This window comes from Nicotiana tabacum, chromosome 11 (genome assembly GCF_000715075.1).
Source record: "Nicotiana tabacum cultivar K326 chromosome 11, ASM71507v2, whole genome shotgun sequence".
Classification (NCBI taxonomy): domain Eukaryota; kingdom Viridiplantae; phylum Streptophyta; class Magnoliopsida; order Solanales; family Solanaceae; genus Nicotiana; species Nicotiana tabacum.
Genome location: NC_134090.1, coordinates 63,258,404 through 63,283,024, shown reverse-complemented (window position 1 = coordinate 63,283,024; position 24,621 = coordinate 63,258,404). Strand labels below are relative to the sequence as shown.

The window sequence follows — 24,621 nt, the reverse complement described above, 5'->3', positions numbered from 1 at the left end:
TAGATAATGGAGAGAATATTGTTATCTCCCAAGAAGACCAGACTTCATGATGATGTTCTCAAGATAATATTCTTGCATTTGGATCCGATTTTACCCCTACCTAGAGTTCAAATGCTCTCAGTTAAGATCATTATAGCTTCTTGTTGTTTATACCTTGATAATCATTCCTGTATCTATTTTTCACGTGTTATCTTGGTGTTTTTATAGGTTCTTTACCATGTCCTGGGTGTTGTTCCTGCTTATCAAGCATCTATTGGACCGGCACTAAATGAGTTATGCCTTGGGCTGCGATCAGCTGAAGTGGCATCTGTATGTGGTGTGGTTATGATTTCTTCTGTGAGTTTCCACATAAGACTCATGATCTCTTGTGTTTCATGCTCTTTGCAGGCTCTATCTGGTGTTTATGCTAAAGATATCCATGTAAGGATGGCTTGCTTAAATGCTGTGAAATGCATTCCTGCTGTGTCTCGTCGTTCTGTCTCTCAAAGTAGTGAAATTGCCACCCGCATCTGGCTTGCTTTACATGATCCTGAAAAGGTATTACAAATTCTTGCAAAAGTTTCTTTTCTAGTGATAATTGCTCTAACTCTAGATTTTCAGTTCCTTAAATATTAATAAGATATGTTGTTCAGATCTGCACAATGACCCGTAAAGCATTTTACTTTGGTCAAGTATAGTTCCAGCACATATATTATGTCTATTTTTATTATGGTTGCACTAATGTCTAATATATAGGGGAAGCAATGAACACTGCCATCAAGTACAATATGTTTTCAAATATCAGTAGTAATAAAAATTCAAGATTTCACGTTAGAAAAGAGTTTAGACTTTTAGTCTAGCTGAACATTCCACATCATTAATGAGCTCCAATATGTGCTTGCCAAGGGCAGGAGGCAACTGGATTTACTTCCTTTCTCTTCTGTTTTCCTGGAAAGCTGTTTCGGTTCTCCTTGTGAGTTTCGGATTATTAACTTTATCATTTATTCTTGTGACATAAAACATCCCTTGTCCACCTTTCAAATTGTTAAACAGCTCCCGCATCATTTAATTGGGGGAATATGTGGCAGATATGTTGTCCTTTCTAGTGTCCGATTGAAGGACTTGAAAGTCCAATTTACAAAACATAAACTAGTAAAACAAAGAAATTAGAAGAGATATGAGTACTCTACGAAACGTTCTCCAACTTGTGTTGCAGTGCAAAACCAACATGGAGCTAAATATATTGGGTTCTGTTTTTCATGGTATTGGTCCTATGGTTTGGTTCCTCCCGTTACCTGTCACTTTGAAGAAATTGAGCATTTACCTGGCTAACAATATCTTCCTGCCCACATTATACAGTCCCGCACTTCCTGTTAGTTGAAAGTGACAAAAAGCAATGATTTGAACTTAGGTAAATCTTATGACCTTATTAACTTCGTATCTGAACAGTCTGGTCTTATGATATTTGCTGAATTAGTTAATCGACTATAAGTTTGAGTATCTTAAGTTAGGTTGTCTATGTAGCAGCAATTCAGACATTCGTTTCAAAATTTTGGTACTAATTGTTGTTCTGATTCAATATTATTATTCTCTGTCCAAAATGTTATCGTGACAGTATGAACTTTATGTGTTCTCTATTCAGTGTGTTGCTGAAGCTGCTGAAGACATCTGGGATCATTACGGATATGACTTAGGGACGGATTACTCAGGCATCTTCAAAGCTCTTTCCCATGTTAATTATAATGTGCGAGTGGCTGCTGCTGAGGCCTTGGCTGCTGCTTTAGATGAAAGTCCAGATACGATACAGGTTTATTTAGCTTCTATATTCTGTTTACTGGAAATGTATTGAAAGTTCTCACTGACAATTTTGGAATGATAAACAATGCTTTCAGGAATGTCTTTCAACTTTATTTTCTTTGTACATCCGTGATGTTGGTTCTGGTGAAGACACCATCGATTTTGGCTGGATAGGCAGACAAGGAATAGCATTGGCTTTACTTTCTGTGGCAGATGTTCTTAGAGCAAAGGACCTTCCTGTTGTTATGACATTCCTAATTTCAAGGGCACTGGTAATAATTTCTTTTTTCTGACTAAAAGGTGTTGTTAGTTATGTCTAAGTTTTAATATATCATACTAGATGATAAAACCTAAGATCTGCAAATTTGCTTTTCGTTAAAACCTAAAATCTGCATTTTTTCTTTTCATTCTCTCTCTCTCAAGATTGCTAGATGATATCACTAACAGGTGCATGGAAGTTTTTATTTACTTTGGCGCATGCTGATTTTGGCAATGAAGTTCTTCACGAGTTTGTCTTGCTATCATGATACTAAACGTGGCAACTCTCTTAGAATTGAAATATCCTTGCCGAAATATTTTTTTCTTGGCTTTTAAGGAGCTCCCTCCTTTTATTGAAGGCTTTAAAGCACAGATCACTCACAATTTGCTGTTTTATGAAATTTCGTGCTTCACTTAGTTTTGTAAACCGTCGAAATAAACTTTTTGGAAAGATATGAAATTTCATAAAAAAGTTATATCATTTGGGTTTGACTAATGTGGCTTTGGAATCGCAGGCGGATCCTAATGCAGATGTTAGAGGAAGAATGATAAATGCCGGTATAGTTATTATTGACAAACATGGAAGAGATAATGTCTCACTGCTATTCCCTATTTTCGAAAACTACTTGAACAAAAAGGTATGACATTTTATTTTCCAACATCATCTATTTGGTTTACAGTTTACTGTCTAGAGGTTTTATACCTTTGGGATGGGGATAAACTATCAGTAGTTGAGTTTTTTGTGTTGACTCCTATTGCCCGTTTGTGGATGTTAAAAGCTAGTTATAGTCTCTTAATATATATCATATGTTAAAATATCGTAAAATGACCAACTGATTGTTGATTGGGCAGGCTTCAGATGAGGAGAAATATGATCTGGTCCGTGAAGGTGTAGTAATATTTACCGGAGCTTTGGCAAAGCATTTGGCCAAGGTAACTGATCTTCCCTCTTATAAACTTGGTCCTTTGTAAAGAATGGTGACGTCTTAAGATTCTAGTTCCTTATACCATGTCTATTTTGGAACAGGATGACCCTAAGGTTCACGCAGTTGTGGAGAAGTTGCTGGATGTACTCAACACTCCTTCTGAAGCTGTTCAGCGAGCTGTCGCTACCTGCCTTTCTCCACTTATGCAAGCAAAGCAGGTTAGTTAAGCATCTTCTAGAAAAGCTTCTGTATACCATTTAACTGGAACGAGCTCGAATGATTGCCACATTTCAAGAATGTAATTCTTGAACAATCTGCAGTTATTAAACTCCTGTTATTGCAGTAACAGGTGTTTCTTTTGTTTGTTGCCAGGCTACATAGACTCTCTATAACATACATGTGTCAAAAGGATATGATTTGGCTTGGTTACTTTGTCTAAATCCTACATAATACACCAGCTTGCTAAAATTTAGATGTGCCCGACCAATTAAAAAAGAAGAAGACACGTGCCTGTACCCATTCCATGTCCACGTCCACGTCCATGTCCATATTCAAGTCCACATAAAATAGGTTTACTGTATGGAATGATATATCATATATTCTTGTGAATTGTGCTAGCTTTACATCTCTCCTCTAGAAGGGTCTTACTTTTTAGCAAAGCAAGTAAAAAGAACCATCGTGACAATATTTAGAACCATCTGTTTCTTCCTACTTTGCATGAATCTTGCAGTCAAGCCTTTCAATTTTATGGCGAGTAAAATCCAATATATTAAGCTATCTTGAATTTTGGTTCCTTTTTCCTTCAGGCTATCAGTGTTCTGAGGTGGTAACTGGTGACTTATTTGGTTAACTACAGACCTATTCTCATGTATTTACCATGCCAATCCTGATAGTTCCTTGAGATTTTCTGAAGGACTTCTTGTCTCACTTATTTTAAATTTGTTTGTAATTCAAAATTTCAAATTCCTGGAAGAGATTTTGTTCTTTTCAACCTTAACATCTATTTAAAAGGATGAAAAGTAATAGTGGGGAGGAAAGTGGTATATGATCCCCTCTTTCTCTTCCAATCTAGTTCGGGAAGCATTCTCTCTACTTCTTGTTCTGTACTGCGTAAAGTCAGGGAAATATGAATTATTAGTTTGTGCCCTAGTTTTGTTTCTATAACTTTGACCTTGTTTTTCTTCCAGATCTTTTGTTTGTGATCTTACTTCCTTAGTCGTCTCTCTTTCTTTCTGCTGTCCAAACAAAACCTTTTGATAGTTTTTACCTTATTTGCAAGCTGAAACTGGACTCTCTTTTTTCCCATCTCTTCTCTTGCACCAGGAGGATGCACCATCTCTGGTTTCTAGGCTTTTGGATCAGCTAATGAAGAGTGACAAATACGGAGAACGCCGGGGTGCAGCATTTGGACTTGCAGGGGTGGTTAAGGGATTTGGAATAGCTTGCCTGAAGAAATATGGCATTGTAAAAGCCTTACATGAAGGTCTTGCTGACAGGTTAGTCTTCTGGCATGTTTTAATCGCTCTAAAAGCTGAGGTTGAATCATGGTTTTCAACTCATGAGACTTCCTGTCCTTTTCCAAGCATGCGATGAAGTGTCATGAATGACAACTCAGATGAGACATCATATAATGGAATTAGCGAGAAGAACTAATTCTTCTAATTACTTTTATCTTTGTGTGCTAGACATTGTTGATGCGAAATCTCAAGGTTACGATCGCTTGACATATACCATTTTGTATCAACAATGATTATGTCTTTGTGGTCCAAGGATGTGTGTTAAAATAGATAAACGTCTCCTTGGCGTAATTTGTGAATTAATTTTCCAAGTCGGTACCTGCCCGCAACCAAAAAAAAGGGGAAAAGTGACTTTGTTATCTTTCAGCTCGCCTCCTCTTTTCGTTTTAGGTTTAAATTTTGAGCTCGCCACTTATAGGACATTTTTATGAACTGTCTACATCTATTAGCTGTGTTCTTACCATAGATATATGTTTCTGTATGATCTGGGAGTTGTTCATGCAGTTACCCGATAATACATTAGTATTGAATGGAATTGGACGAATGGATAAACAGGACTCATACAGACGATCCCAACTAATTTCGGATTGACGTGTAGTTGATTGTTTTCTATTATAATACAGAAATTTTTGGATTATTTCTTGACTGGCAGTTTAGCTAGCAATAGTTGACATTGACATTGTTTCACCGATATCGCTTTGTTACGAGGTTGCTGATTTCATTAAATTTCAGTTACTGCACCTCTGCATATGAATTTCTCCTTCCAGGATCTGAATCGATTTTTATTTGCAGGAATTCAGCTAAGAGTCGTGAAGGTGCACTGCTTGCATTTGAATGCTTCTGTGAGAAGCTTGGGAAGTTGTTTGAACCGTATGTCTGCATGCCCATCAATTTATATTTCTTTTCTCCGTAACATGATGCAAGTGAAATGCTTATCCTCGTATGTAATTTGAACTTGGATATGGAATAATCAATTTTGATTCACTTGTCTCCCTGTTTTACCTTCAGGTATGTAATTCAAATGTTACCTTTCCTCTTGGTTTCATTCTCTGATCAAGTTGTCGCGGTGCGTGATGCTGCTGAATGTGCTGCTCGGGCAATGATGTCTCAGCTTAGTGCTCAAGGAGTGAAACTAATTCTTCCATCACTTTTAAAGGTTCTTAATTTAACTTTTCCCCTTTACCTCGGCTCACTGCAACTGACACTATCTGTAATATATTGGTTGAGCGATGTGATTAACTGGATGATGGAGTAATCTTGCAGAATGTAATTTATGCACACACTTGGAGTGCACTCTTATGAAGACATGCTCAAAATTCTTTTTCAATGTACATCTATTCCTACATGTTTTTGTAGTTTATTGAGACTCTTAGAAATAGGAAAAGTTATAGGTTTTGAGACTGCTCTTTGATGACGAGAAATTGTTGCACACTGCACTACGTTGGTTAACGTTGAGGACTGTTTAGCTGTGTAGGAATAGAGAAACTGTAGCTGTAATGCATGCTTGCTCTTTGATTTTTGAAGAACAAGTCTAACATTTCATGAATGCTTATATTGTGGGTTTGTACTACCTCTTAGCATCCGTATATTTCATCTGAATTGACAGATTGGATCCTCAGTTCCTTTGTTGATAAACCTACAATGTGTTTTGGATTCACAAAACTCATTTATTAGTTAGCCTTCATGACATGAGACCTATGTTTACTATTACTTTTCTGTGTCAGGGCCTTGAAGATAAAGCTTGGAGAACCAAGCAGAGTAGTGTACAACTTCTTGGTGCCATGGCGTACTGTGCTCCACAGCAATTGTCACAATGTCTCCCTAAGATTGTGCCCAAGTTAACTGAGGTTTGTTCTTCTGCATGCAAACTTAGTACTTACTGTCTCTGACTACAGGGCCATACTGGTCTCAGTTTCATACTGCTTTGGTAATACTGTACAGGTGCTTACTGACACCCATCCCAAGGTTCAATCAGCTGGACAGACAGCCCTTCAACAGGTTTTACAATCTCCCGATCAAGTTTCTCTTACTTCTAAGTTCTACTTCTTGCTATTTATTGTTTTGCTATGTCGTTTGTTGAATATAGGTTGGGAGTGTTATAAAGAACCCTGAGATATCTGCACTTGTCCCTACTCTTCTAATGGGTCTTACAGATCCCAATGAGTATACAAAATACTCCCTTGATATTCTCCTCCAGGTAAATGCGTTTTCTGATAACTCTGGTTTCCATGTACTTTTTTTGATAGGTAATCTGGTTTACATGTACTTCCTGATAAGCTAATTTCTTATTCCAATTCTTGCAGACAACCTTTGTGAATTCAATTGATGCTCCTTCTCTCGCTCTGCTAGTACCAATTGTACACCGTGGGCTTCGAGAAAGGAGTGCTGAAACCAAGAAGAAAGCAGCACAAATTGCTGGAAATATGTGTTCATTAGTGACAGAACCTAAGGACATGATACCATACATTGGACTACTGCTACCTGAAGTTAAAAAGGTACTTATGGAAATAATTGGAGTAACATGTTATGATGAGCCCAAAAGTTGACTCGATATTCTTTTCATGTGATTTCAGGTACTTGTGGATCCAATTCCTGAAGTTCGATCTGTTGCTGCAAGAGCCATTGGTTCTCTTATACGGGGGATGGGAGAAGAAAATTTCCCAGACCTTGTGCCTTGGTTGTTAGATACGTTGAAGTCTGATGGAAGCAATGTTGCACGTTCTGGGGCTGCACAAGGACTAAGTGAGGTATAGTTATCTCATTCGGTGTTACTTGGTTATGGTCTCTCTCTCTCTCTCTCTCTCTCTCGTTATAAGGAGTTGAAAACCTCCCTTTGCTGAGGATTTTCATTTCTAGAAGAAGCTGTCAGTGGGGGCCCCCAATCTTAAGCTTTTTCACTTTAAAATAAGTTTTGGATTTTAAATATTAAGTTAGCATTAACATGGTCTCTTACCTGTGCTTTTCGATCAAGAGGTAACTATAATAGATCTTTTTTGGACTTCAAAAAAAATTCTTCTTCCATGTTGGCAAGATTAAGGTTTTATGCTGTGTGCACACTTTGCTTGTCTTCTTGTTTTGGTTTAGTATGGTGGTTTTAACTCTAAAATAAGTTAGTGACATTGTTTGCATAAACTAGTTGAAATGGTTTTTGAGCATCTTTATCTTATTGGCTCTTCTTTCTCTTTCAAACTTGGTTGTCGTGAAGTGCAAGGACCAAGAAAAAATAATTGACAAGTATGGAAAAGCCTGTGCGTTTTGGGTGCAACATCAAGGAGTTTTGGGGGTAGTGGTAGGTGGGTGGGTCGGAGCCAGTAATACAGAATGGAGAGACTGTGCTTTTGAGCTGCTTAGGGTTCTCGTTTTCACATTCAACCTAAAAGTGTTTTTTCCTCTTTCCCAGGTATTGGCCGCATTAGGAATAGAGTACTTTGAGAATATACTTCCCGAGATCATAAGAAATTGTTCTCATCAAAAGGCATCAGTTCGTGATGGCCACTTGGCGCTCTTTAGGGTAAGCACTTGCCTTTTTTGAAGTTTGTGTTTAGAAAGACAGATAACTTTTTCTTCTGTAAATTTTCTCATATGAATTATTTGGCTGCTTGTAGTATCTGCCAAGATCTTTAGGCATCCAATTCCAGAACTATTTGCAGCAAGTTCTGCCAGCGATCTTAGATGGTAATTTCTCTCTCTCTCTCTCTCTCTCTCTCTCTCTCTCTCTCTCCTCCCTTTTCCATACACACAAACACATGCAGTCACACAGAGATAAACAAAAAATTAGCATTCAGTTGAAGTGTTAGTATAGTGGGCGTCTTTTATGTTTACTTGCGTTGAGACATTCCTTGAATTAACATTACTTTCTACAATAGGTTTGGCCGATGAGAATGAATCTGTGCGTGAGGCAGCACTCAGCGCGGGCCATGTTCTGGTGGAGCATTACGCAACCACGTATGCGTTTGTCATCTTCCACATCTAGTTTTAAGCTGTCTCCTGAGTTTACTTTGGGGTCCCTTGCCATAACAATATAATTAATTTATTTGGATATACACAATGAAAGAGGCTATGATGAAGTGAAAAAATCATGCTGTTATAGTTAAAGTTTGAATGATAATTGATCTGCTGACTATTTGCTACTCTCTGCTCTTCCTTTGTTCTATAAATTTAGATCTTTGCCTCTGCTTCTTCCTGCTGTGGAAGAAGGTATTTTCAATGATAACTGGCGTATCAGGCAGAGTTCTGTAGAGTTGCTGGGTGACCTTTTGTTCAAGGTAAGCATTGCACTTTAGCATCATATTATATAAGAAGCAGGTTTGTTAATGTTATATTTTCTTCTAGGTTGCTGGGACATCTGGAAAAGCACATCTTGAGGGCGGTAGTGATGATGAGGGTGCCAGTACTGAGGCTCAAGGACGGGCTATTATTGAGGTACTTGGAAGGGAAAAGCGCAATGAAGTCCTTGCTGCATTGTATATGGTCCGAACCGATGTCAGCATAACCGTGCGGCAGGTAGTATTTGTTTCATATACTATACGATGCTTCAATTATGGTGGTCGACTTGTTTTGAGATGCTAATTATAGTAATTAATGAACTTTAACCACTTTGTATTTTCTTTTTTCAGGCTGCTTTGCATGTATGGAAGACCATTGTTGCAAATACCCCGAAAACATTGAAGGAGATAATGCCTGTACTGATGAGCACATTGATAAGTTCTCTAGCATCTTCATCCTCTGAAAGGAGACAGGTGTGCTGGTACTCTTGTTTATAGTGAACAAGAATGTAAAACATTTGTTCTGGAAATAAGAATTCTGTGGTCTAAATATTTGCAGGCTTCTGGACGAGCATTGGGTGAGCTTGTTAGGAAGCTTGGTGAAAGAGTCCTTCCTTCGATTATCCCAATATTATCACAGGGTCTAAAAGATCCTAATCCAAGTAGAAGACAAGTGAGTACTTTACATCCTCCACATGCTTCCAGGTGTTTTCTTTAAGCTCTCCGAGTGTTTTCAGTCATAGAGTGGTTAATAGATTTTCTCTTTTTATTTTTTATTTTAATAAAAGGCACCGCAGTGGTGGGGCTAGTCAGAGTCCTACCAGTTTACTGGTATCAAACAACAAATACACAGTTTATAAGTATCTTGCATATGTTTATTATCAGTATTTTAGTTATGTTAAATGCAGTATTTTATGACGATCTTAATTCATCTCTCCAATTTTGGAGTTGCAATTTCAATGCGAATTGAGGTGGGTTTATCTTAGTGAGACGACTTAGTTATAGCTAAATCGTATTTGGGGCAGTGATGATTTTGAGAGCTTCTGTAACTATCCGGATAACATCAAGAACAACGAACCCAGTGTAACTATACGGATAGTAACAACAAAATAATATGAGTGTGCTTCTGTGTGAGAAATGTTCTGTAAGTCTTGTTTATAAGAAAGAGAAGTGTTATCATTCTCCAGAAACATACTTCAACTCTGGCTTGAAAGACTTAAGTCTTCAAAATTCAATTATTCGCAAAATATGTTCGACAAGCCCCAATAAGGACTACCAGACAAGAAACCCCATCACTTCCGCAGAAGCAATCAGAAGTAGCAGATGGCCAACCAATAGATAGCAACCCAAAAGTGGTGTTAGAGAAAGATAACAAAATCTTATGTAATGGAAATCTCCTCCCATACATAAAGACCTATTGAACGTCTGCATAATTGGAAGATTTGAAGAGAACAATCAAGAAATCCTTTATTGCTCAGGGATACCAATAGATAGCAACCCAAAAGTGGTGTTAGAGAAAGATAACAGAATCTTATGTAATGGAAGTCTCCTCCCAAACATAAAAACCTTTTGAACGCATGCATATTTGGAAGATTTGAAGACAACAATCAAGAAATCCCTCATTGCTCAGGGATACGAAGATGGCTGCAGCAGAAATGGAGAGTTCCTAATAGAGTGAGTCTTTGAAATGAATGGGCTACATTTCCTATTCAAAGTACTCACAAGGCAAGAAGCTGAAAGAGTTATGGTGAAGATGGAAACATTGTCAAAATGGTGGTCGCCAGCAGCGGGGTGTATTCTGTCCAGCTTCTAGCCAGAATAAGTGTGGGTTAGACTTCTTAGACTACCTTTGCACCTCTAGTTCCAAAATATTCTGACAGTAGAAGGTGCTACAGTTTTGTGGAAAACCATACCAGCATGTAGTGTTGTTCACTGGAAATTGAAAAATCAAACCAAACTGAAAATTCGATCAAACAGAAAAATGACATTTTTTGGTTTTGATTTTTAATTTTAGAAACCGATAAAATTTGGTTTTGGTTTTAAACAATAAATAACCGGAAAAAATTGAAAGAAACCGACTATATAAATGCCTATTTAAAAATTATGTATATATGCACATATATAAATATTTTAAATTTTATCGTATGTACTAATTTTTCGCTCTCTTGGTTTGTAGTCTAGTTCATTGCCTTTACAGTAATCTAGTTCTTTACCTTTACATTTTTTATGAGGTAATAAGATTTCATTAATAAAGGGCATAAATACCCCTATACGAGAAGTATACCAAAACAATAGAGAAACCTCACAAAATAATATGGTTCTCTACGAAAGACACCCAAATCATCTATGCTTAAGGGAATCTCATGGGTGCACCGAAACATAATAAGAGAAAAAAAGGCTACTCCTCAAATGTACAAAATCCTCTATTCCATCAAAAACTCCCCTATTTCTCTCTCCAATAGTCCACACGAGTGCAAATGGAGCGACATCCCAAGCCCTATGTCTTCCTCTCCTACTTCTGAAAGTCCAGCACTCCAGCTGAACATTACTTGTTTAACCGTGCCTGGCATTACCCACTGTATATATATATATATATCTTTAAAATTTCACTTTAAAGATAACTTGTCTTTGAGCTGTTAAATTCAATTATCGTCAAGATATCTTGGTAAATGACATCACTTCAATTTTTTGCAAAAAAAAAAAATTTCACAGTAAGCAGTTATTTTAGGTTTCTTGGAAATGGCTAAATTCTTAGAGAATGCGTATGGTTTTCTGAAAGGGAGCCTTGGAGCAATGGTAAAGTTGTCCCCGTGTGACCTATGGGTCATAGGTTCGAGCCTTGGAAGCAGCCACTAATTAGGGTAAGCTAACTGCATTACACCCCCTACGGGTACCCTCAGATCCTGCGCGAATGCGGGATGCTTTGTGCACCGGGCTTCCCTTTAATGCGTATGGTTTTCTGGCTGAAGCTACATATGTAACTTTTTAAAATGAAGTAAGGTGTTTCATTAAAAAAGAAAGCATCGAGAAGATGCAATAGTACAAAAGTACAGAGAAAGCAAAACACAGTTGGCTCCTTAACAGTATATCAAGCTATGACTAGGGAGCTAACAAAGTCCAAAAAACGGTCAGTACTAATTACAAGAGCTAACTCTTGCCCAATTAAAAAGATTAAGCAAACATCTAGCTTTGAGGGAATGATTGGAGTTAAGATACCATCAAAACATTTTCGATTCCTTTTAGTCCACGAAACCCAAAAACCTGCTGCAGGGATCATTAACCAAATTTTCTGGATGGTTTATCAACTCTCTGTAGACTCCAACTAGTGTAAGCTTCTTTCACATTTTGTGGAATGACCCAGTGAAGTCCAAAAATAGAGTAAACCATGCTCCATAGCTCAGCGGCATTCCTTTCAGTCCACAAAACCCAATATAGTTGATCATTAACCAAATTTGAAGCTACATATATAACTTGATTACATATGTAATATCTTTTTTTCTTAAAGAGTAATTGGTTTAATAGTGTTATGCTGAAATATAGTCGCTGAATATGTGCTAGTCAGTGTATGTCGCATTTAAAAATCGATAAAAACCGAAGTGATGAATAATCGACTTAATTTGTTTGGTTTGGTTCCCAATATTTTAAAAACGGAGTTAATTGGTTTGGTTTCTTTTTAGAGCTAAACCAACTCAAAACAAGCCGTGAACACCCTTACCAGCATGCATCTGGTGGACTATGTGGAAGGAAAGGAATGCTAAACGTTTGGAAGACAAAGCTAATTCTATCCAATAGATTAAAGTTTAACTGTACACTGTTTCTTTTTGTAAAGAGGAACTTTTAAATGCAGTAAAATCAATACTTAGCCTCTTAGGATCCCTGCAAGATTGGAAAAGGATTCTTTCTTTGGTTTTTGCTCACTTGTATATTTCAGCACCTTCTTTAGTGATGCAGCTATAATCTCATTCCAATTTTATTGGTTGTTGCCGAAGACATATTTACTATTTCTGAAAAGAGTAGCTTAAGCATGTAAGTGAGACAGTTCACACAATGCAGGGTGGTATTAGAATAGGAAATTGTCCTGCATTTGAGGGTCATCACCACTTATCATAGAATACTTCCACGTGCTTGGCCCAAGAAAAAGAATTTGGCCTGCATGTGAGGGGGCATTGTGCAGAGCTAAAGTAAATAAATGTGTCTCATCTATAAAAAGAAACTTCATGTTTTCAGAAGAGGCAGTTCAGACTCTTAATTTTCCCAAATATGTTGCTTGACTTATTCCCCTATTTCTTTAGTGGCACAATATAGTTGTGACTTCATGGTGACTGGAGTGTATATCTTCTGTCTTTGGTAAGATGAATAATAGTCTTATTTATACTTTCCGTACAGAAGCTGTGAATCTCATCCTTTTTCCTTCATTTGACATGGGTTTTCCTTCGCACTTGCAATCAAAATTTACCAACAAGATGTAGTTTGTTTCCACTTATAATTTCTCGATCTTCTATACTTTTTCTATTTCAGGGTGTCTGCATTGGTCTAAGTGAAGTAATGGCCAGTGCTGGCAGGAGTCAATTGTTGAGTTTTATGGATGAGCTTATCCCCACAATTCGGACAGCACTTTGTGATAGGTGTGATATCTTTTGCTTATATTACTATGAAAATGACAGTTTTTTGCATTTCCATTCTGAGGTAATTCTTTGGTGTTCCTTATTCAACAGCATGCTCGAGGTTCGTGAATCAGCAGGCCTGGCATTTAGTACTCTTTACAAGGTAAATCCTACAGATCTTGCCAATATTTGAGAAATTTCATGTTTATCGAGAAACTTCTCATCATTAAACTTGCACTTGGTGGTTCGTAACGTAGAATGCTGGAATGCAAGCAATCGATGAGATTGTTCCAACACTTCTTCATGCTCTGGAGGATGAGGAGACCTCAGATACTGCTTTGGATGGCTTAAAACAAATTCTGAGGTAGTCTATTATTTGTCTAGATAAGTCATGTTTCTATGCATTATCTTATCCTTATGTCCTAAATTTTGTTGCCACGTATTTCAGTGTCAGGACCACAGCGGTGCTGCCACACATCCTCCCAAAGCTCGTTCATCTTCCACTTTCGTACGTATATATGCTTTCTGCTCCCAATGTCTTTTCTGTACCTTGTGGTTCTGCAGTACTCACCAAATATCTGCGTGCACCTACAGTGCCTTCAATGCGCATGCTTTGGGAGCTTTAGCGGAAGTTGCAGGACCTGGTCTTGATTCCCACCTTAGTACTATCCTTCCTGCTTTACTGAATGCAATGGGTTATACTGACACGGTATGCCTCCTCACAGACATGTGCATATGTTTATGTGGTTTTCACATTCATTTTTTAATTTTTCTATGGAATAAAATACAGGAAGTTCAAAATTTAGCGAAGAAGGCAGCAGAAACTGTTGTGTCAGTTATTGACGAAGAAGGCATGGACTCTTTGTTGTCAGAACTACTGAAAGGAGTTGGGGATAGTCAGGCATGATCTTTCTTTGTTTTCTTGTTATTTTGAAAACTCGTTTATTGCTATTCTTTTCTCTCATGCTACTGTATGCTTGTAATTCCAGGCTTCGATTAGAAGAAGTTCAGCGTATCTTATTGGATATCTGTTCAAAAATTGCGACATATATATTGGTGATGAAGCTCCAAACATGATATCCACCCTGATAATTTTGCTTAGTGATCCGGATTCTGATACAGTGGTGGTAATGTCAGGATCACTGCATTTCTTTTGTATGTTAATTCGTGTGGGTTATCTGACGACTTATTGACAGGTTGCATGGCAAGCTCTGTCTAGTGTTGTGAGTTCAGTTCCTAAAGAAGTTCTTCCAACATACATCAAGTTGGTTCGTGATGCTGTATCTACATCAAGAGATAAGGAACGTAGGAAGAAAAAGGTTGCCATTTTCTATTTCAGACAGCTGTAATTTTATGTTTTAAAAGCATGGGTGTCACAATGTTTTCTGTTGTTTCATGAGTCTATGTTGAGATTTTAACGTTCTTCTTAATGAACATGTAGGGAGGACCAGTTCTTATACCTGGATTTTGCCTTCCGAAAGCTCTTCAGCCATTGCTTCCTATTTTTCTCCAGGTATTCCAGCTTATTATTATTATTGTTGTTGTTGTTGTTGTTATTATTTTTTTAAAGGTACTCTGGCTTATTTCTTTGTAAATTCACGGTAGATATCGTTTCTCTTTTTGATGGGTGTTTCTGGGGTGCTGGTGTTGTATATTTTTAGAGGAAAATTCTTCTGAGAGTACATCAGAGTATCAGTCTTCAAGTTTAACACACATTTATATTTTTTTTTGTATGCTGTGGCAGGAGGTACATGGGGATTTATCAAACTGCATTTCAGAGTTGATATACAAATATCCATTGTAATCCTAGGAAAGAGAAAATAGTACATAGTGAAAATAAAGGAAATTTGTAAAAAGGTGTTAACATGAGGATACCAAAGAAAGAAACAGAGAGAAAGACTGAATTGGAGAGTAACCTAAGCTTCTGTTCCTTCAATACTCTTTTTCTTAGTTCCTTCTTCACCAAAACAACGCTCCCTAGCTTTCCTCATTGTTTTTTATTGCTACGTTTCATCTTAATGGTAAAATTGTAAAATTATCCTAGCCGACTGGCCCGAGGCATCAAAACCTTAGCCTAGGCACCAAACTTATTTCTTAATCGATGCGAGGCATCATCTTAATTCTGCTCTATTGCTTAATACTGGTAATTACAGATTGTATTAACCTCCTAACAGTCCTATGTGGTATTTTATTTATTGCACTGCTCCTTGAATTTTCTGTTACCCAGTGTGATTTTCCTTTTGACCGGCAGGGTCTCATTAGTGGATCGGCAGAATTAAGGGAGCAAGCAGCTTTGGGTCTTGGGGAGTTAATCGAAGTGACAAGTGAGAAAACACTAAAGGAGTTTGTGATTCCTATCACAGGGTATGTAGCATGTATATTAATACAACGTTTTTACCAGCATGAAGAAGATTCATATAGGCAGATATCAAGAGGATTATGTTTTTTACTTTCTAGATTTTGTATTTTCATTTTCTCTGAAGTCAATCAGTGTATACTGAAATTGTCGTACTATGCTTTCAATTGCAGGCCCTTGATTCGTATTATAGGTGACAGATTTCCTTGGCAAGTAAAGAGCGCAATTCTATCAACTCTGAGCATCATAATACGAAGGGGAGGAATAGCCCTAAAGCCTTTTCTTCCCCAGCTTCAAACAACATTTGTCAAGTGTCTACAGGATAACACGAGGTTGGTTCTATAGTGGTATACCCTTTTTGGCTGTTAGAAGGGGAAATGATGTGTTGTGAAACTGATGCCCTTCTGATCTGTTTTCTCTGACTGCTTTATGACATCTATTGCTTCTTGAAGCGATAACTTCAGTTCTTTGTGATCTTTATTCCTTAAACTTATACAAGTTCTATTATAGGACAATACGATCTAGTGCAGCTCTTGCGCTTGGGAAGCTTAGTGCTCTCAGCACCAGGGTTGATCCTTTAGTTGGTGATCTGTTATCTGGTGTGCAGGTGATAGTTGTACTTTATTCTACTTCTCTATTGTCGCAATTCGTCTCTTTTTAAGAAGCAGAGTTATTCTATTGAGTTATGGTTCAACAGACATCAGATGTTGGAATTCGTGAGGCTACTCTGACTGCTTTGAAAGGTGTGATTAAGCATGCTGGTGGAAGTGTCAGCATTGCTTCTAGAACACGGGTGTACACCCTCCTGAAGGATTTAATACACAACGATGATGATCAGATAAGAAGTTCTGCTGCAAGCATATTTGGAATTATTTCGCAGGTTAGGGTCGTTCTACCCAGGAAACATTTCTTTTCCTTTATATCAAGATTTTGTGTCCTGCATTTAGCATGTTTTTAATCATCACCGAGGTGCTGGTAAAGGTTATTTGGTGATTTATTTGATGTGGGGTTTTGTTCAGAATAAACAGGGTGTATATCATAGCAGATTGCCTCCTTTTTTGCTCCAAAGCAGGCTGCTTCATTTTGAATTGGCCTCTTGCATATTCTTATGTTCCTCTAGGGGATAATGCTCAATCTATTGCTTTTCTACCCTTTAATTCAGATGTTTTAGTAGAGGAACTCTTGTCTAATTTGTTGGGGTGCATCATCCTCTCAAGTCTATTATTTTCTTTATCTCTGAATTCTTTTTCATTGGTTATACAAGATTGGACAAGATTAGAAATGACCACGTCAAGCAAAGATTGCAAGTAGTTCAAATTGAGGATAAAATGAGAAAAAATATTGAGAGATTTCCCCCCAGATAAAGTTGTGTTTGTATATCGGACTTGATCTGAATCAATGGGTTTCTTTCATAACATCACCTTAGCTGAGGTAAGTTTTAGTGGATCTGTCTGTCTTCTTTTTTTCAGACCTTTTATTAGTACTCCCTCCTTCTCACTTTATGTGACATATTTTCCTTATTAGTCCGATTCAAAAAGATGGACACGTTTCTATATTTGGAAATAATTTGACTTTAAACTTTCCCTCTTACCCATTTTGCCCTTAATGAGAAGCTTTTATAGCTACCTAAGTTGCGTGGACTCTTCGGGAGCGGGATACGTCCCGGATACGGTCAACTGACCGGAGTCCATCGACAAATTTGGGAGAAAAATTGAGATTTTGATTTCTTAAAATAAAAAATAAAACAGATTTAGGAGAATGAAAGAATAATGTCCATCTTGGAGAATGAAAGATTGAATTCTACAATATTCATGTAAGTTTTTCACAGAATATCTCTCAAAATTTACAATATTTTTATAGCTCTATTTTTTATTAGCTGAATCCCCGCATCCGTACCCCCAATCTTAAATTTAGATTTTGCCGAATCCGATACTCGGATCCGTCCCCGTATCGGATACCCGCACCCGAGTCCGAGCAACTTAGATTGCCACCCAAATTGAAGGCTCCACAAAAGCTTTTATCCTTGAGCTTTTAAGGTGACAAGTTTCAAAACTCTTCCTTTTTCTCTTAAACTCCGCGCCGAATCAAACTATGTCACATAAATTGAAATGGCGGGAGTAAAATTTATTTTACTCTTATCAGAATTACAAAATAATGACAAATGAGGCAAAAAGTGATTCTGGATTGCTGCGGGAAAACATAAAGCACCAATACTGTGGATGATAATGTTTCATGGCTTTCTTGAAAGAGAATCTGGATTTACAGCTTTATATACGACAAACTGATTGCGAAAATCATTAACCAAATTTTTTTATGTAAGGCTTGATTTTCTTATTAGATTGATTTTGAGGCAGTCTCATGGACCTAAAACTGTGAGATTTATTGTGATTTATCCTGCATTTTATTATTCTACAGTACCTAGAAGACGGACAAGTTGTTGAAGTACTTGATGAGCTATCAAAATCAGCTTCATCATCTAACTGGTGCTCAAGGCATGGATCAGTACTTACCATTTGTTCAATGCTTAAGCGCAATCCTGACATAATTTGTGCTTCTTCATCATTCACATTGATTGTGAACTGCCTCAAAAGCACCTTAAATGATGAAAAGGTATGTCTGATATAAAAGTTATTTCACTTTATAATGTAATTTGTTTTGGACAAAACTGCATTCTGATTGTTGTAGAAACTTAAAAATGTTGTTTCATATATATTCTTTATCTAATTGTGGAAACAAAACGAATTCCACTTTTCATTGCATTTTCTCCATAGTTTATATTGCCTTTTCTGAAGGGACGGTGTTTGAACTGGAAATCTATGAACCTGTGCTTTTTTCTATTAAGTAAATCAATAAATCAGTGTTATACACCAACAGAAACTTTTAGAGGTCTTTTTATTTTTATTTTTTCATCTGAAGTATCTCTTTCCCATTGAGATACTTCTCTACTCTTCCATTTTCTGTACGGAAAACATCCACGAGAGGATTCAGATTTTCATGTTCTTATTTTCTTTTGGTAATTAAAATTTTATTTACCAGGGGAAAATGTAGGTACAGACAAAACAGAAAAACCATAAGTTGGACAGGACCCCGACTTATAACAGCAAGAAACAAAAAGAAAAAACTAATCACCTAATCTCCCAGTTCTCCCCTCTCAACTGTGCTAAGATTTCTAAGGATAGAAATGTAAAGTTCTAAGCTGACCAGCAATTCTAGTGTAAACTGCAGATGAAAGCAATAAAACTGGAAAAGCTTGGTCGGTTTAGTTTTTCAGAAAGAGCGAAAGTTAATTTATTTGGAAATCTGATGGTTTTCTTTGTGGTTGCTTCTTTATTTGTTAGTTTCCTGTTCGTGAAACATCAACGAGAGCGTTAGGATTGCTTCTACGTCAACAAATCCTGAGTGATCCGTCAAATTCTACTGCACATGTGGAAACTCTGGGATCCATAGTGTTGGCCATGCAGGATGATTCAAGTGAAGTCAGAAGACAGGCTTTATCTGCATTGAAGGCAGTTTCGAAAGTTCGTGCTTCTGAAATAACTGACATACTTCATTCATATATTCTTAATAGGCTCAACCTTATTTTTTTTGAAGTAAACATTGAGGTTTCCGCCTTACAGGCTAATCCTGATGCCATTGCCATCCATGTTTCAAAATTTGGCCCTGTTCTGGCTGACTGCTTGAAGGATGGAAATACACCTGTGAGGCTCGCTGCAGAGAGATGTGCACTACATGCCTTTCAGTTGGCAAAGGGTATTACCTCTGTATTTTCTGTTCTGTTGCAGCTCTAATTGAGATGACTGTAGTCCTTTTCTGATTCTAATACGAATCTCTCTTCAATCCTGTCCTTGGTCATATATTTTGCTGGAATGCTTGTTAAGCTGCTTTCGGTACTTGCTAATCCTTTTTACATAGATTTTAAGTAATGTATACCGCCAATGTACAAAATTTTTACGCTAATAGGTCACCTTTACGTGTTGTAGCAAATCCTATATTTTAAGGAGGCTTACCTGTAGTATGTAGATATTCTTTGGGTGACTTGATAGTGTAAAAAATCTTTACACTGACAATGTACAAAACTTTAATTCTTTTACATATGTGTTTGGCATTTTCGTTGTAACGCTTAGAAAGCTGCTGCTTCAAGTGCTTGCTAATCCTTTTCAATTTGATAGTTCTCTGGAGCTTGGCATGGTAAGCGTCTCAACATTCCTTTCTTGGTGTTTGCAGGTACAGAAAATGTTCAAGCTGCGCAGAAGTTTATGACAGGCTTGGATGCTAGACGAATAGCAAAGCTCCCTGAACACAGGTGAAGTGTTTTTAATTACTCCAGATCTGTAGCCTACTGTTTGCAGATTGTTGCTTTGGATATGCTATTCTGAATTTTTCTGTTGCATTATGGTTTAATGTCTTACCATTGTAAGTACAACATCTCTGTATTATTGAGATTCATTGTGATTTATTCTGCATAAATCTCAATAATGCAGCTATTAACCATTATTTATCCATTTTATAAAGTGTTGTGCTATGCTGGCCTCTCTTTGTCTTTTCAAATTCCACAGTTCAGAAAAGAGGATTTGTTTAAATAATCCTCCAAGAATGTCACTCTGGTCATCTAAAGTAATGTTTCTTAAATATTATTCTGCATCTTCGAAGATTGAATCTAGAGAATCTTTATATGATAAAGATTAAATCAAGCTCGTATTTGACTAACAAATAACAACAGTAAGTTTGAAACCCTTTTTCTTTTTGTGAGAAATTTCCAATGCATATACTAACATGTTTTTATTTGCATGCAAAAGGTGAGTTAGTCTGTTCATTTTATGTTATTGAAACAGCTCGTTAGTCTGACAATAAAAACATTGAGGAAGCTGAATGATTTTTTGTTCTTTTAATCCCCTCTCCTCGTGAGGGCTCTTTTTCTTCTATTCTGATGATGTCTAGGAGAGAAAAAATGGTAAGCTGTAAATAAAACGCTTTAAATAATTTAGGCGAAATACATAAGCAGGCACCTAAACTTGGCACCGTTTTTCGCTTAGATACCTAAAGTTAGGCCTGTTCCTATTAGACACTCGTATTACTTTTGAAGTGTGTCTATTTAACAAATACAGCTAACATGTCATATTGTGTGAACAATACTTCTCTTGAGCGCGTGAAGAGCCAAATAAAATTTTAGTTTTAACTCCAATTCATCAAAAATCCACCACGGCCACTCCTTAAAATCTCCAATTCCATTCTTTACAGAATATCCAGGGGAACAATTGCAAAGAATCACTTTTTGAAAATTTCCTTAGCTTGCTCTCAAATTTTCTTGGTCATAGCGCTGTCAAAGCTCTCATTGTCATTGCCAGAATTGAATCGCCGGCAAGATTTTCCCATCAAACTCGGTGGTTATCTGATTTGATTTTTGAAGGAGCGTGTAATTTTTAAGATGTTTCTGAAATGAGGAAATAAGAATGGAAGGAGAGAGATTGTCGGAGGTTGTAGTACAAGATCGTCGGAGAATAAACTTTCAGCTAAGATCGAGGTTTTCCGGCGGTTGCTGTTGGTCGGACTTTTTTTTTGCTCTCGCTCACTGTTGCTATGGTTCTTCTCTGGTTGTAAAAACGTTTTATAGCGGGTTTTTAAATTTGTCTATTGAAATCAATATGAGAGATGAAGGAAGTGCTAAGGTTATAACTGATTGAAGATTTTTGTTTCTGGTGGGTATGTGAAATAATGGTGGTGTTGGTGATTCTCTATGGGGGTTTTGGTGGTCTGACAACAATGGTGAAGGAAGAAGAATTGGGATGCAACTGGGTTTTGTTCCCCGAGGGGGAGATGGGAGGCGGGAGGGGGATTTTTAGTGAAAATATTTTTTTCCTCAAAACAAAATTTTAATAGTGATTTAGGGTCAAAATAACACGTCTTCATTTCATTCATTGATTTGCCATGTCATCCGCGAGTGGATTACACTCACTTTGTTTTTCCATGTGATGGTCAATTAGGTGTTCAATAGACACATATTGAATATACTCGAAGTGTCTAATAGGAACAAGCCCAACTCTAAGTGAAAAGCGGTGCCAAGTTTAGGTGCCTGCTTATGTATTTGGCCAAGAATTTATCAAAGATTTTTAGCTCATCAGGACAACCTGAGAGCATTTGGTATAGTTTTAGATTTTGGAAAATCTTTCTGCTGAAGTCCTATGCAAGAATTGCTTGCCTGTCAATGTTCTTAGAATTTTATTTATGCTTCTAGGATACCCTGTTTTTGCAAGTTCTTCTAGGTTACATTTAAACATCTAAAATGATTTCTCAGAAGCTCTCACAATCACTCCATCGGTATATTATTTACTTATGTTTCATTTAGTGTTTCCTGGACTGTAAGGAAATAATATTTGACATAGCTCGCATCTTGTGGTACAAGAGACACTGATTAGACTTTCCTTGGTTTAAGATAATGTATTTTCCTGTGGATCTCTCCTGGATTTGATGTCCGCTCTCCTCTGGATTGCAATTAGTGTTAACTATTTGGGGCGGTATAAGGTTCCTATCTCAACCCTCACAGACCAATCTATAGATTTTCCTTTGCTTCTAATCCAGAGTGAGAATTTTTTTTTTTTTTTTATATTCAAGAAATCATCCAACTGCGAATCGTTCAAAACTCGCTGGTAATGCCCTGCTCCTGTACCCTTTCCCACTTAAATACTAGGCTTTTAGTCCAAAACAAGATTTGAACTCGTGATGTACTAGGCCCACACATAACGTTTTTTTGGCTCTTTCCGCAGAACCAAACCCGGGGGCATTTTGTCGTTCTTGTCTCAGCTTATTTATTCTGTGCGCACCTTTTGGCATTTATTTTACTTCTTGTAGTTGGTTAGCTGCGCCATTAACTGGCTCGTGATATTCTGGCTGTTTTCCTGTTGATGCAGCGATGACAGTGGAGATAGCGACAATGACACCTCAAGTGGCTGACAAGCTTATGACTGTACAGCACTTTTTTGCCTTCAAATTACTTTAACCTTAAGGGGTCAATGAGGCAAAGAAGTTAGAAGCGGAAATTTTGCTTGAGATTTGATATTTACAGTAACCATCACATACATATAGAGATGCGTAAGCAAATAAGGATGAGTTTCATATTTGCCAAATTTTGACACCGAGTGGATTGTTGCTTTTCCTGTTACCTTTTGTAGTTGTGTATTATTGAAATTGAATTGCCCTTGAAGAAGGAAGGGAGCTCGCATTCATGTATAAATTTTGTAAATTTTCTACAGATATAGTAAATCACCGTCTTCATTTCCACCGAGATGCTATCCATTTTTCCTTTCAGTGGCGCAACTTTTGTGCTACGAATTTATCCACTTTGATGACTAGTATAGACTATAGACTAGAGAAGCAAGACTAATAGGGGAAGTATATTAAGGAAGGTGGACAGGGTTCCTTTCATTGAGATTCAATTCTGGTATAAACTTTATTGTTACCTCTAATTTCTGGAGAGGACATGTCATTACAGTGCAGATGTCACTTTCAGAAAATACTGTTTTCTGCTTGTTATTCACGTATGAAGAAATATAAGACTTTCGTTCAAGAATGGTAGGAGATAGACTTCCTCAAATGAATTCATTCCTCAGCATTTATCTTTCATCCGTGAGTTAGCACTTTACATTCGCTTGAAAGTTTTAAATATATGAAATTACATCTATGTGCTGGTGTACATAATCTTTGTTAAATGGTTTTCTGTTTTCGTTGCCAAGTTGGTTTTTTAGGTACGCAGCTTTTGCATTTTTCGCAGTGAGAGGTGCCAAACCACTATGAGCTCATTTCCGTCAACATTATATCAAGAATCATAACTATAGATGTTGCGGTTTAACTTATGTATATTAGTAATTTGTCCAGTTTAACGTATTCCAGCTTCCCTTTTTTAATTTATTTATAATCAGTTAATCGGTTTCAATTTGGTGAACTTATTTTTTTTAATCCACTTGAAAAGGAATGACCTTATTCTAAATTTGTAAACATCTTAACTTAAACTTCCCATTTTAACTTTGATGAAATGTTTTTGTAGTCTCACAAAGAGATTTAAAACTATAAATTTCGAAAGTCATGTTTTTTCAAAATTCAAACCCAATTAAATATTGAAATAATGGGAATAACAGTGTCATTGGTTCTGTTTCCCGTTTTACTCAACTGGGGGTGGTTCAAGCTAATGATGCTGTCCAGCAGCATTTTCTACTTGCTGTCGTGCTTTCAATTTGAAAATAAAGGTCACGGAAGTATATCGTTAATCGTAATGAGCGAAACATGTTCATTTTTTTGTTTGTATTACCCTTGCTCTTAGTCTTAGATAAAGCAGTGTTCAAGAGTAGTTGTTCCTAATGACTAAGAACTGTTGCGGAAGCCAAATGTATATAGTGTGAATAAGTCACAACTACTATACCAAAAATTATGACAGCCACCAAATAATAAATAAGACAATAAAGCAACAATAAAGGGAACACCAGAATTTACGAGGTTCAGCTAATTTTGCCTACTCCTCGGACACAACCAATATTTTATTTCACTCCAAAAATACAAGTGAAATAATACTAAAGAGAGAAGATACAAATGCCTTAAACAGATGAGAAGGCAAATGAGAGGTGTATCTCAATCCTAAACATTAGGCCTTCTTTTATAGGGGAAAAATCCCCTCCAAACTTAACTCCCAACCAATGTGGGACTTTGGCATTTTGCCAAACTTCAACAAATCTCCACCTTGGCAAAATTCCACATTTTCAATTCTCTCTCAATAACAAATTTTGGTTGTGTCTTCATCTTCAATCTTCAGTGTTCAACAATGTTGATCAAATCCAAACAATGTTGAAACTTGACCGCAGTCACCACCTTTGTCAGCATATCAGCAGGATTCTCTGTAGTATGAATTTTCTTCACCGTGACTCCACCTTTTTC

At 37.1% G+C, this 24,621-nt stretch overlaps 1 protein-coding gene across 2 annotated transcripts in view; it reads left to right on the top strand.

Annotated features, from left to right (window-relative positions):
• Positions 1 to 22,981, top strand: part of LOC107798395 (protein ILITYHIA) — a 41,857-nt gene extending 18,876 nt beyond the window's left edge. For both annotated transcript variants that reach the window (XM_016621373.2, XM_016621372.2), the window contains exons 19-59: positions 4 to 120; positions 208 to 309; positions 388 to 537; positions 1,622 to 1,786; positions 1,872 to 2,048; positions 2,550 to 2,672; positions 2,887 to 2,967; positions 3,062 to 3,178; positions 4,284 to 4,456; positions 5,270 to 5,347; positions 5,486 to 5,633; positions 6,202 to 6,324; positions 6,419 to 6,475; positions 6,564 to 6,674; positions 6,781 to 6,972; positions 7,051 to 7,224; positions 7,878 to 7,988; positions 8,083 to 8,152; positions 8,344 to 8,422; positions 8,640 to 8,742; positions 8,810 to 8,980; positions 9,094 to 9,216; positions 9,302 to 9,415; positions 13,261 to 13,367; positions 13,458 to 13,509; positions 13,604 to 13,710; positions 13,795 to 13,854; positions 13,941 to 14,055; positions 14,137 to 14,247; positions 14,336 to 14,473; positions 14,543 to 14,665; positions 14,788 to 14,859; positions 15,598 to 15,710; positions 15,876 to 16,034; positions 16,213 to 16,309; positions 16,400 to 16,582; positions 18,118 to 18,312; positions 19,041 to 19,220; positions 19,320 to 19,452; positions 19,927 to 20,005; positions 22,608 to 22,981. In XM_016621373.2, the coding sequence (XP_016476859.1) occupies positions 4 to 120; positions 208 to 309; positions 388 to 537; positions 1,622 to 1,786; positions 1,872 to 2,048; positions 2,550 to 2,672; positions 2,887 to 2,967; positions 3,062 to 3,178; positions 4,284 to 4,456; positions 5,270 to 5,347; positions 5,486 to 5,633; positions 6,202 to 6,324; positions 6,419 to 6,475; positions 6,564 to 6,674; positions 6,781 to 6,972; positions 7,051 to 7,224; positions 7,878 to 7,988; positions 8,083 to 8,152; positions 8,344 to 8,422; positions 8,640 to 8,742; positions 8,810 to 8,980; positions 9,094 to 9,216; positions 9,302 to 9,415; positions 13,261 to 13,367; positions 13,458 to 13,509; positions 13,604 to 13,710; positions 13,795 to 13,854; positions 13,941 to 14,055; positions 14,137 to 14,247; positions 14,336 to 14,473; positions 14,543 to 14,665; positions 14,788 to 14,859; positions 15,598 to 15,710; positions 15,876 to 16,034; positions 16,213 to 16,309; positions 16,400 to 16,582; positions 18,118 to 18,312; positions 19,041 to 19,220; positions 19,320 to 19,452; positions 19,927 to 20,005; positions 22,608 to 22,650 (4,926 nt within the window). In that variant the 3' untranslated portion in view covers positions 22,651 to 22,981. The remainder of the gene's footprint in view (positions 1 to 3; positions 121 to 207; positions 310 to 387; positions 538 to 1,621; positions 1,787 to 1,871; positions 2,049 to 2,549; positions 2,673 to 2,886; positions 2,968 to 3,061; positions 3,179 to 4,283; positions 4,457 to 5,269; positions 5,348 to 5,485; positions 5,634 to 6,201; positions 6,325 to 6,418; positions 6,476 to 6,563; positions 6,675 to 6,780; positions 6,973 to 7,050; positions 7,225 to 7,877; positions 7,989 to 8,082; positions 8,153 to 8,343; positions 8,423 to 8,639; positions 8,743 to 8,809; positions 8,981 to 9,093; positions 9,217 to 9,301; positions 9,416 to 13,260; positions 13,368 to 13,457; positions 13,510 to 13,603; positions 13,711 to 13,794; positions 13,855 to 13,940; positions 14,056 to 14,136; positions 14,248 to 14,335; positions 14,474 to 14,542; positions 14,666 to 14,787; positions 14,860 to 15,597; positions 15,711 to 15,875; positions 16,035 to 16,212; positions 16,310 to 16,399; positions 16,583 to 18,117; positions 18,313 to 19,040; positions 19,221 to 19,319; positions 19,453 to 19,926; positions 20,006 to 22,607) is intronic.
• The last annotated feature ends 1,640 nt before the right edge of the window (positions 22,982 to 24,621 follow it).